Source organism: Hippoglossus hippoglossus, chromosome 22 (genome assembly GCF_009819705.1).
Source record: "Hippoglossus hippoglossus isolate fHipHip1 chromosome 22, fHipHip1.pri, whole genome shotgun sequence".
NCBI lineage: Eukaryota > Metazoa > Chordata > Actinopteri > Pleuronectiformes > Pleuronectidae > Hippoglossus > Hippoglossus hippoglossus.
This window is the reverse complement of record NC_047172.1, coordinates 4,114,194-4,125,357: the sequence shown is the minus strand read 5'-3', so window position 1 is coordinate 4,125,357 and position 11,164 is coordinate 4,114,194. Positions and strand designations below refer to the sequence as shown.

At 39.4% G+C, this 11,164-nt stretch overlaps 2 protein-coding genes across 2 annotated transcripts; both read left to right on the top strand.

The window, feature by feature from the left end:
* Positions 1-2,004: 2,004 nt before the first annotated feature.
* LOC117755669 (M1-specific T cell receptor beta chain-like) lies at positions 2,005-11,164 on the top strand. The gene is made up of 7 exons (XM_034575661.1): positions 2,005-2,116; positions 2,317-2,638; positions 9,045-9,094; positions 10,101-10,445; positions 10,530-10,553; positions 10,681-10,787; positions 10,899-11,164. Exons 1-7 carry the CDS (start codon positions 2,068-2,070, stop codon positions 10,923-10,925), a joined length of 924 nt encoding a protein of 307 aa, XP_034431552.1. The 5' UTR covers positions 2,005-2,067; the 3' UTR covers positions 10,926-11,164.
* LOC117755661 lies at positions 3,064-5,411 on the top strand. The gene is made up of 3 exons (XM_034575659.1): positions 3,064-3,378; positions 3,486-3,659; positions 4,391-5,411. The coding sequence occupies exons 1-3, from the start codon at positions 3,336-3,338 to the stop codon at positions 4,792-4,794; spliced, it is 621 nt and encodes a 206-aa protein (XP_034431550.1). The 5' UTR covers positions 3,064-3,335; the 3' UTR covers positions 4,795-5,411.

The window sequence follows — 11,164 nt, the reverse complement described above, 5'->3', positions numbered from 1 at the left end:
TGAAATCATATTAGCTATTGCAGTTGTGTCTTCAGGTGAAAGAGGACTCAACAATACCTATGAATGTGAGCAACGCCTCCTTACTGCATCTGAGTATCTGTTTCCTGCTTAAAATTGTTCACGACAGACACCCTGTTATGTGACAAGTCAGATCTCATCATGAGGATTAGATTTCTCTTTTGCACTTTTCTCACGGGTAACAACTGCTTCACTGTTAACTACTTCTTTTACTGTATTTACCTTCACTTCTTAAATCAATAATCTGTCCCTCTGTGCTGACAGCAGGTATTTCTCTAGGGATTCAGGTCCACCAGTCTCCCTCCGCTCTCTTCAAACGAGCTGGTGATGATGTGCAGCTCGTCTGTACCCACGATCAGACTGACTTCAGAGTGATGCTGTGGTACCAGCAGTCACCAGGGGAAGAAGCTCTGAAAATCATTGGAAGGCAACTGTACGATTACAGCAGCATAGAAGAGCCATTAAGTAAACACTTCAGAGTAGCTGGTGATCCAAGTGGAGGCACAACAAATGGTTCACTTTCCATAATCGAACTAAAAGCACTTGAACACACTGCAACGTATTTCTGTGCAGCTAGTAAAGCACAGTTCATCAACTCCCCTATACGCGGTACAAAAAACACTTTCTCTCACTCACTCTCACTCTCACTCACTCTCACTCACTCTCACTCACACACACACACACACACACACACACACACACACACACACACACACCCCCCCACTCTCCCTAGATTTCATTCAGGCAGACAGTCAGAACTCGTAGTTTCATCTGCAGTTGTGCACGTGTACACAAGTGGCATGCCATGCAGTACGACACGACACACACTTCTAATACCAGATGACGGCGAGACGTCAGTTCCTCTTCAGCTGTCTGTATGTCAACCTCACTTCACTTCCTGCACATCCTCATCCACAAAACACAGCAGAGACTCCAGCCACTTCCTCACTATTCAACATGACGCCACCTCGTCTCCTCACATCCATCATTACCGTGATCTGTATTAAGGGTATGAAGTCATGACAACACTTATAACTCTTGCATAATCATTTTAAATGGAGCGAAGAATGAACTGTAATCCACTCTAAGTGACCAATTATGCTTTCAACAACTTTATAGTGTAGAGACAGGATGTTTAAGTTCCAGCTAAACTAGCTTTTTATGATCTCTTTGCAGGTGTTTACCTCTGCAAAGAAGAACAAGTGTGTCAGATGCCAGCTGAGCTGCTAGTGAAACCCAACAGTGAAGTCAACCTGAGCTTATCACATCAAAATCCAAGCTGGGACACGATTCTCTGGTACCAGCGCTCAGCAGGAGACAGTTCTCTGAAGCTTATTGGCCATGTGAATTATAAATTTCTTACAATCCAGCCACTGTTTGTCGGCCACTTTGAAGTGAGTGGAAATGGAGAGAAACAAGCTTTTCTTCACATTAAGAAGCCGAGGCACCCTGAAGACAGTGGAGAATATTTTGGAGCAGCCAGTTTACACAGTTATAAAGACGGAGATGCTGTCGTACATGAAACCTCCATTATGATGCAGCAGATACCAGCACACCGACAGGAAACACCTGAAACCATGTGACAGTCTTCATTATAACTGGGATGTTTTTTTATTCATTCAGGGATCAATGATCACACACTGACAAGACAGTTGTGGGCACGTTGATGATGTTTCTAACATGCAACAGAAGCAAATCTGAAAGAGAACAAAGATCTCAGGATGAAATCAAGGTTGTCATTCACGTAGAAGACGCTGACAAGGACAATATGTTAATATATGTGGAAGAAAAACTCAGAGTTCAAAACAGCTGTTTTACGATTCATGCCACGACAAAGAACGTTAAATCTACCTGAGGAGTTTCTATGGCCACACGCAGAGGCAGGACATACATGTATTCAACAGTGTTTGCTAATTTCACTGTTTTTTTTTGCTTCTGTCACATGTTGGGTTCGGGTTCTGATGTCATTTCCTCCCTTCAGATTTGAAGAGAGAGTGTTGGTTCACTCAATGTATTTCCAATAACTTCTCTTCCTCCTTTGCAGTCAAAATGATTCCAAGCTTCACCACCTTGACTTTCTTTGTACTCTGGGCTTCAGGTAAAGTACAAATCTATAAAGACAAAAACACATTGCTCTCTCTTTCCATTTTGGATAAAAATATTCCTACATTTTAATAATTTGTAGCACAGAGGTGAAACATTTTGATTTCACTCAAACTTTATTTATACTTTAGCCTTTATAGATATATCATCATAGACATGTTCATCATGCTCATTTTCTGTTTTCTTTCATTTCAGGAGTTTCTCATTCTGTGCTGATCACTCAGTGGCCCCAGTACATCTCAAGTTTTCCCAGTGGCTCGGCAGAAATGCACTGCTACCAGAATGACACCGACTATCAGTATATGTACTGGTACCAACAGCTGAGAGGAACACAACTTCAGTTAGTGGTTTATGTAGTTGGCAGCTCTGCAACCTATGAAGAAGGATTCAAATCTGGCTTTGAGGCAAAGATAGTGCAGAAGAAGCAGTGGTCTCTGAAGATACCCAGCGCTCAGAGGAAAGATGAGGCTGTTTATCTGTGCGCTGCCAGTCTACACAGTGCTGTGACAGACACCAAGTCCATGACAAAAACATCCCGACTTCTGACTCACATTAATAATAACAACAGGAAGGATGTCAACCACACTGTGGAGATGTTATCAGGGACTTTTACTGCAAATGCATTTTTACTTGAGTCAATGTAAGTGAAGAGAGAAGGATGCATAAATAATAATAAAATTAAAAATAAAATAAATTATAAAGAATAAACTAAGGAGTATATGACTTGTCGTATAAAATTTAAAAAAACAGATTTATGTTGAAACACAGGACGAGTAACTGAGGATAGATTCAACCAACAGGTGGAGGCACAGCTCATGGCATGAAGCTTTTATCAAGAGAAGGTGGTGATGAATTAACACACACACACACACACACACACACACACACACACACACACACACACACACACACACACACACACAGGGGGAGCATAGTAAGGCTTCGATACATAAGCACAACTAATCGCAAGTCAGTGTCAATCCTGATGTTTCATCCCGTTTTTATCACGGAAGAATTAACACTTGGACATTCATCAGTGTGATAATAAAATAATTTGGCGTATAATTTGACATTTCAGTTTGGTCCATGTCCAATTCAATAACACAGAGAAGGCGGGGTTTGTGACCTCTACTGCATCCAGCCACCAGGAGGCAATTCAGATTATATGGCTTCACTTTTTGGGGGGGCAGTCGGTATCATTGCACATCACTAACATGCTCGTCACAGTCATTTATCTGTCACTTCTTTTACAATCGGGTGGGTTTTATGTTTTATCTCATCATGGCTGTACTGTCTAACCAGTGCTCCAATTGTTTCTCTGGCTGTTTTCATGTATTTGTGTATTAATTTGTCATGTGCCACAGGTCTGGCTGTTGTTGTTCAGCAGTCTGGAGATCAAGCCTCTCGCCCAGGAGACACAGTGATGCTGGAGTGCAGCCTGGGTCCAGGGTTCAGCATGGGCAGTTACACCATGTACTGGTACCGACAAAACCACTACGCAGCTCAGGTGGAGTTTCTCACCAAAGAACATGACCAAAGTGAGGGACGCATCCAGTCAACTATCGCCGCATCCAAAAACAACTTCTCTCTTCAGATTACTGATCTGCTCCTGACTGACAGCAGCACGTACTACTGTGCTGCCAGTCACAGTGATGCACACGGACCTGACAGTCATACAAATACCAAGTCAGACTGCAGCATACGACATGCAGGCAGGAGGAAGCTGTGGCTTGTTTGGTTTGTAGAGAATAAATACGTATGAGAAGCTTTGTGCCGAAAACAGGTCCGGCCACATTGGGGTACTATTGGGCTCCTTGTCAGTAATGATTCAGTTTAGCAAACACACTGGATGAGCCCGTGCTGATATTAAGGAGTAAAAAAGTTCCTATTCCTATATGGAAAAGAGTCAATGATTCCCAAGATGTTGTAATTGAGGCTTGATATTTCACAGTTCAACTTGAAAAACCTCTGAAACAATACGAGTGAGGAAAAAGAGTTTCTAGTAAAAACAGAAAGGAAGAGGAGGAGCCTATTTCAAAAGTTTGGATCGTGGCAGCAGAGTAAGACAACAGTTGAATTGTCAAAGAAGAAGACGGCTTTGATTCTTTTTTTCGCTGTGACAATGAACATCTTACTCTTGGTTGCAGTTACAATCTTCTCTAGTAGGTACATTTAAGTTACGCTGAAAGAAATCCTACTTCTTTTGCGATCAGATTTTTGCTTGTTCTGGTTTGTTCGTTCATTTACTTGTCGTTTTCTTGTTTTCCAGATTTCTCCGTCTGCGTAAAAATTCTCCAGCCTCCGTTTGTATTCAGCCATGACAGAGACAAAACTGTGACGCTGCAGTGTGAACAGGATGATAATCAATATTACTACATGTACTGGTTTAGACAGAGAAACAGTGGGGAATTACAACAGGTGGCAAATTCTCCTGGACAAGATTCATCGAACATTGAGGCCCCTTTCAAAGAACACAAGTACACCATGTCAAGGCCAGCACTGCTCAGCTCCTCTCTGCAGATACACCCTGTTGAGGCTGGAGACTCAGCTGTGTATTACTGTGCCTCTAGAATAGCACAGCGGTTCAGAAAGCCTCAGCAGCTTAACAACAACCTCAGGAACACACCAGGAAGAGAACAGGTGGAGGGGCGAGTAAAAGAAGCAACAAATTAATTTGCTCTTGTGTCTCAGTTGTGATTAGAAATAAATGATGTCCCTTCTTTTAGGATTTATAACGGACACTTTATATTATATTCTAACATTTGAGGCAGCTGTGGCTCAGGAGGTAAATTGTGTCGTCCACTAATTGGGCGGTCAGTGGTTCGGTTCCTGCCTCGTTTAGGCTGCATGCCAAATTGTCCCCAAAGTGCTCCTGACGGCTTTGTCAGCAGCATGTGAATGAGCTGCATGACTGAAAGAGCTGCATGTAGAATCCCTGTGTGAATGTCAACTGCACTGTAACAAACATCGAGTGGTTGTTAAGACTAGAAAATCAATATATTGAAATGCAGCCTGTTAACATTTCAGAAGTCAAACAACTTACAGATTAACCCAGAAAATATTCGCTGCTTTTCCCTGCGATTGTGAAAATAACCTTTAGTTGGTTAAACAAGCAAGTTTCCCTGTATTCCTGCAGAATGTACAAGACCTGCTGCTCCACGCTTCAGTGATACAACACCACGGAGCTGATCAATTCAGATTAGTGAGCAGGTGAAAATATGGTGGAGGTTGATAGAGCCAGTGCATTTCACCCTGAACAGGATCAGGTTTAAGAGGAAATCATACACTGACCTCTACAGGGTTCACGTGAGACTGCATTTGGGTGTGGTAGTAAATATAATGTACTATATTGTGAAATATGCTAAATCATTTAATGAACCACTCGTGAAATTGTATGGATGTGTTGTTTTGTACATAAAAATATTTGCAATAGAAAAAAGTTGACAAACTCCAGACTCATTTGACAAAAGAAAAGCATTGAGGTGTTGAAGACAGTTAGAAGATCTGTTGTTCAGATGCTGCTATAAATATGATTTAACTTGTTAAGAAATGTAATTTATGGAAGTTAAGTAAGACATTATCAGTAGTGTTGTAATTCACTATGACATTCTGATTTATTTCTATAAATAAAAACGTGTTATGTCATTATATAGATTTGATTTGTTGTTAAACTTGCATTGATAGATTTCTGTGACCACTTGGGGGCAATGAAACAAGTTGTAACCTGACATGTTGTCACCATGTAAAGATGTTATGGCAAAGGTGTTGCCTATGTCCACATCCAGCAGACATATTAGCATTAGCATTCATTTGGAAGTTCTAAAGTTCTCTTTTAGCTCAGTTTTTGGTCTCAACCAGCTTTTAATAAATATATAATTGTTTAGCTCAGCACTGTTCCCTGGTTACATGCAAGCCCTTCTGTTGCCAACAAGAGCTGCGACAGACCATAATAATACATTGAAAGCCAAAAGTTGAAAACTGCGCTTAAAGACATAAAAATGCTTCATGGAGTTGAAGGGGACCGGATTGGCTTTTACTGGTTTCACCCACTAATAAGGACATTTCAAGCTCGACATTAGAAGACAAACGAGTAATTTGAGGCTCATCTGTATCAGTCACATCAGTGAATGTTCCCCCCGTATATATATATGTCTCTTCTCAGATAAATGGGTGGATAAGGAGGTGTGACCATGTATGATGTCACTTCCTTTGAGAGGCTAAAATAAACAGAGCAGACAAAACAGTTCCCTCAGCAATCGCTTCTTTTCTTAGCCGACACAGAAATAGCAGCAGTCAGACTCGATGCCGTTCAGCTGTCAGTGAGTCCAACCTGTACAGCTGCTCTCAGAGAGATGGAGGCTGAGATATGGAGACGCTGGGTGGGGGAGGGAAACAGTGAAGAAAAACGACATCAGGTTTTTGTGTAGTGTTTTATCACAGTGGGGACAGGGGGCCACGGTGATACATTCCCATAGAGCCGCTGTACAAAAACCTCCTCCCATTGACACCCATTGTATAGACGGCTGTTTGGAACCTGGGGTTCTTGATCGAGCAGAAAACATCAACACTCTGAAGGTGTGTCTGATGTCAGGTCACACTGGCACTGGAAAGATGATCAAAATGAAGAATTTGGCTGAAACATAGTCTTACATTTTTATATATTTAATTCAAATGGATGATTGTTTAACTTTGGTTATACAAAACAAAGAAGATTTGGAAATTATGAAGCTCATCCTGCAGGATTTAACCTTTTTCATCCTCTGGAATAGTGTCCTAACTTTATGTTTATGGGATGTTTTGTGACTTTTTGGTGAAGGAGACAGTCAGTGTGACACTGGAAGTGAAGCTTACTTTGGAAAAGGGACAAAACTCACTGTTTTGGGTAAGTCTAAGCTTTCACAACATCACTTCACTAAAACAAACCTAAAAACAAAAGAAGCTGGTGTGGAAGTGAAGGAGAAAGTGTTGTCATGAAATCTGAAATATTGAGCTGAACAGAGAAACACTGTGACCAACACATACCCTGCTTACTTTGGCCAAGGAACTAAACTCACTGTTTTAGGTAAGTCTAAGCTTTCACAACATCAATTCACTAAAACAATCCTAAAAACAAAAGAAGCTGGTGTGGAAGTAAAGTAAAAAGTGAACAGAGAAACACTGTGACCTACACTGATCCTGCTTACTTTGGCCAAGGAACCAAACTGACGGTTTTAGGTAAATATTTCCATTTATTACTGTATATTCATAAATGTCACATTGCTTTGGAATCCAAGTATAAACAGAAGTATTAGTAAAAACCTTCCAAAGACTCTGATAGAGAGAAAGACGCAACTGTTTCATGCTCAGTATTTTTACACTGTGACAAGTTAAACGAAGCGTACTTTGGAAAAGGAACAAAACTCACTGTTTTGGGTAAGTCTAAGCTTTCACAACATCACGTCACTAAAACAAACCTAAAAACAAAAGAAGCTGGTGTGGAAGTGAAGGAGAAAGTGTTGTCATGAAATCTGAAATATTGAGCTGAACAGAGAACACTGTGACCAACTATGAGCCTGCTTACTTTGGCCAAGGAACCAAACTGACAGTTTTAGGTAAATATTTCCATTTATTACTGTATATTCATAAATGTCAAATTGCTTTGGAATCCAAGTATAAACAGAGGTATTAGTAAAAACCTTCCAAAGACTAATAGAGAAAGAGTTTCATGCTCAGTATTTTTACACTGTGACAACTACAACGAAGCGTACTTTGGAAAAGGGACAAAACTGACTGTTCTGGGTGAGTCAGGTTTATTAAAATGGAACAAATGCAATAACTTTGTCACTAAAATGCTGCATTAAGAAACCTAACGTACTCAGGTCTGGACAGTTTGAGTTCACCTCAGTGGTTTTTGATGACGAGCTTTAGTGCTGTGTCAATTATGAAGCTTATTTCGGCCAGGGAACGAAGCTGACAGTTCTTGGTGAGTAAAACTTTATTCTCATGAATTCAGCTCTTAAAAACTAAAGCCCAATGAAGCAGATATGTTTTGGTGTTGCACTAAACTTTAAAAAAAAGAAGGTAGTGCTATGAATGTTTTTTGGTTTGTTTTAAATTGCATGTAACATGTTGGTTACATTTACTACTAAATTTAATATAAAGAAACAAAGTAAAAGTAGCACTTTGTGCTGTTTTCAGCACTGATAAGATTCACTGTGACTGGTTCTTCAGTTGCTTATTTTGGTGGAGGAACAAAGTTAACTGTTCTAGGTAAGAAAATATTATAATGTCAGATTTTACTTTGTTCAGATGTTTGTGAAACTATAAGTTTACTCAGAGTGAAAATCAATCACATAATCATGATTAAACCACGATTATGGCTGTTAATGGGCTCAATATAGTCATAAAGTAGTCACTATATGATATTAATGTTCAACAGCTGAACATTAATGGATGGAGGAAGATTTTGTTTATAGCCTATTAAAAGTAGTATATTAAATTCAATTCTTACCGTTTTTACACAGTGAGGGAAAAAGTTGTAATAATTTCAAAGTGGCACTATTTGAAGAGGCAAGAGGAAGAGTTTTTGTGCAGTTGAATGTCTCTGTGCTCGTACACCGAGGCTTACTTTGGATCTGGAACTAAACTCACTGTTTTAGGTAAGAAAACCTGAAAAGATTCAACCTCACTGTGCACGATTCTCTTAGTGGCAGGTCAATATTAAAGTCCTTGTTTAGAAGATACTCCCTGAACATTTCATTTGAAGTCTGTGAAGTAAGTGTGGTAATTTAGACGTGAAAAATGTTAATTCAGAGTTTAGTTTATGCCTGGTAAAAAGGATTTGTCTGTGTTCACAAGTGTAGTGCAGGAGTAAAACATTTGGCTCTTTGCCCAGAATATTACTGTCACAGCGAGTTCTTATCAGCCCTGTGAATTACTGTGAGTTTCCAGTCCGAGGCGTACTTTGGAGCTGGAACTAAACTCACTGTTTTAGGTAAGATTACTGTTAAATTACATGAAAAAAATAGCCTAAACATGTCAAAACATTAAATGAAAATGTATTTGCTTTTATACATCCTACCAGTTTAGTTATGTTGTTTTATCTTAGGCTCTTAAATGAACACTAAATTGGCAGTTTAAATTTGGGAAGAGCAAATTTGATTTAGGCAATAGTATGTATTCAAGTGTTGTGTGCACAGAGAAACGTTTTAGTTTATCTGATAAAAGAGCACAAAAAACAGTCTGCAGGTTTCAGTGCAGAGTGGTTGAGCAGTTTTTTATGTAGCCTTGTATCAGTGTGAACAACAACTACCCAGCTTACTTTGGCAGCGGCACTAAACTGACAGTGTTAGGTAAGAACAAATTCAAAAATCATTTGTACAAGTGTTTGTTTTGTGAGCGTCATTAAGCCTAAATGGACAAAAATTATTGTTGAGGAAATGTTTCGATGTCTTGTTTAGTGAGTGTGGGTTTGTCGTAAAAAAACTGCAGAATAATGTCAAATCTATGCGAGATAAATCGAGTTAAAATGTTATACTTGGTTAACATACCACACTTTGTTTTAATAAAATAAATGTTGTTCTGTTATTCAGTCCAGTTCTCATTTTATACAAGAAGTTTGGCATTTGCACTAAAATAATTCAAAACAACCATGATATTTGTAAAACAAAGTAAAATTGAGTGTTTTGTTTAGTCACATTAATCAAGACGTGAAAGAAAGAAAGTAAAAAAAATATATCAAGTGAATTAATCATTAGGATGATGCTAATGTGTGACTTATTATACAAATATAACTGATTAAAAATACACACAAATACAGCAATTAAATATGTAAGAGGTTCAAACATTGGAAGTAATTTTTTGAAAGTGATGTTATTTGCTTTTGTGTTTAACCTCAATGTTCTGGTATTTTGTCTTCTATTTTAGAGTTAGGTGTTTAACATTGGTTTCTTATATGTTTCATCTTTAATTGAATCGTTTTATGTCTTTGTCTCCACCAGAGCATGAAGTCATGCTACCAAATGTGACGGTTCTCAGACCATCAGCAAAAGAGTGTCGAAACCCTCTGGACAATGAAAGACAGAAGACCTTAGTTTGTGTGGCCAGTGGTTTCTACCCGGACCATGTCAGTGTATTCTGGCAGGTTGACGAACAAACCGTCACCAGTGGTGTAGCAACAGATGAAGCTGCCCTGCGGGATGGCAAATCCTACAAAATCACCAGCCGGCTGAGGGTCGCTGCCGAAGACTGGTACAAACCCGAGCGTACATTTGAGTGCTTCGTCAGTTTCTTCAATGGGAAGGAATATACCAATCATTCATCACCTCTAATCTTTGGTGAACCAGGTTCGTTCATGTCCTAAACCTGATCTGGACAAACGTTAAATAATCTTCTGTTCTAATCTAATGCGTTTCTTATTTTTCTACCAGCTCCAGACAACATCCTGACCAGAGGTAAATACATTATTCAGTTATTCATTGTTCACCTCACTGCTGCTCACATCAACCGTCTCCACAAAGAGCACTGGATGTTTCCTCTTTGAATCATGTCCCTCATCTAAATGTTTGAACCTTTCTGCAGAAGAATATCTGAGGATCACAACGAAAGCCAAGCTCTCCTACGGTGTGTTCATCATCAAGAGCTGCGTCTACGGAGCCTTCGTGACCTTTTTGGTTTGGAGACTCCAGGTTCGTTAAATACAACATTTCTGATTGACCGACACAGAAGCTGGTTCCATAGGTTTAAGTATGTAAATGAAAACATCTCACAGGAAGTTGTTTCCTTTGTGTCTGTTGCAGAGTTCAACTGAGAAGCAGAGGAACTGAGACCTGAGCTGGGAGGAAAATGAACTGCTTTATGTAAATAAAACTGAAAACATAGTTGCTATATTTCTATAAAGCTGAATGTTGCAGTGTATTTTTCCTCATTTATAAATCAGAGTAGATAACAGGTTCTGTGCTTATTCTTATCAATAACTCAAATCTATGACTGGCATCAAGATAGTTTGGCATCAGGTTTTTTATTTCTCTGTGTATTTGTTTTTGGTTGTGAACTAATTGTTTGC

Bases quoted from the DNA above. Each gene is read 5' to 3' on its own strand.
- LOC117755669 (XM_034575661.1), top strand. From the start codon at position 2,068: ATGATTCCAAGCTTCACCACCTTGACTTTCTTTGTACTCTGGGCTTCA. The intron at 9,095-10,100 runs GTAAGATTACTG...TGTCTCCACCAG, and splicing joins AACTAAACTCACTGTTTTAG to AGCATGAAGTCATGCTACCA. The intron at 10,554-10,680 runs GTAAATACATTA...ACCTTTCTGCAG, and splicing joins AGACAACATCCTGACCAGAG to AAGAATATCTGAGGATCACA.
- LOC117755661 (XM_034575659.1), top strand. From the start codon at position 3,336: ATGCTCGTCACAGTCATTTATCTGTCACTTCTTTTACAATCGG. The intron at 3,379-3,485 runs GTGGGTTTTATG...CATGTGCCACAG, and splicing joins GTCACTTCTTTTACAATCGG to GTCTGGCTGTTGTTGTTCAG. The intron at 3,660-4,390 runs GTGAGGGACGCA...CTTGTTTTCCAG, and splicing joins CACCAAAGAACATGACCAAA to ATTTCTCCGTCTGCGTAAAA.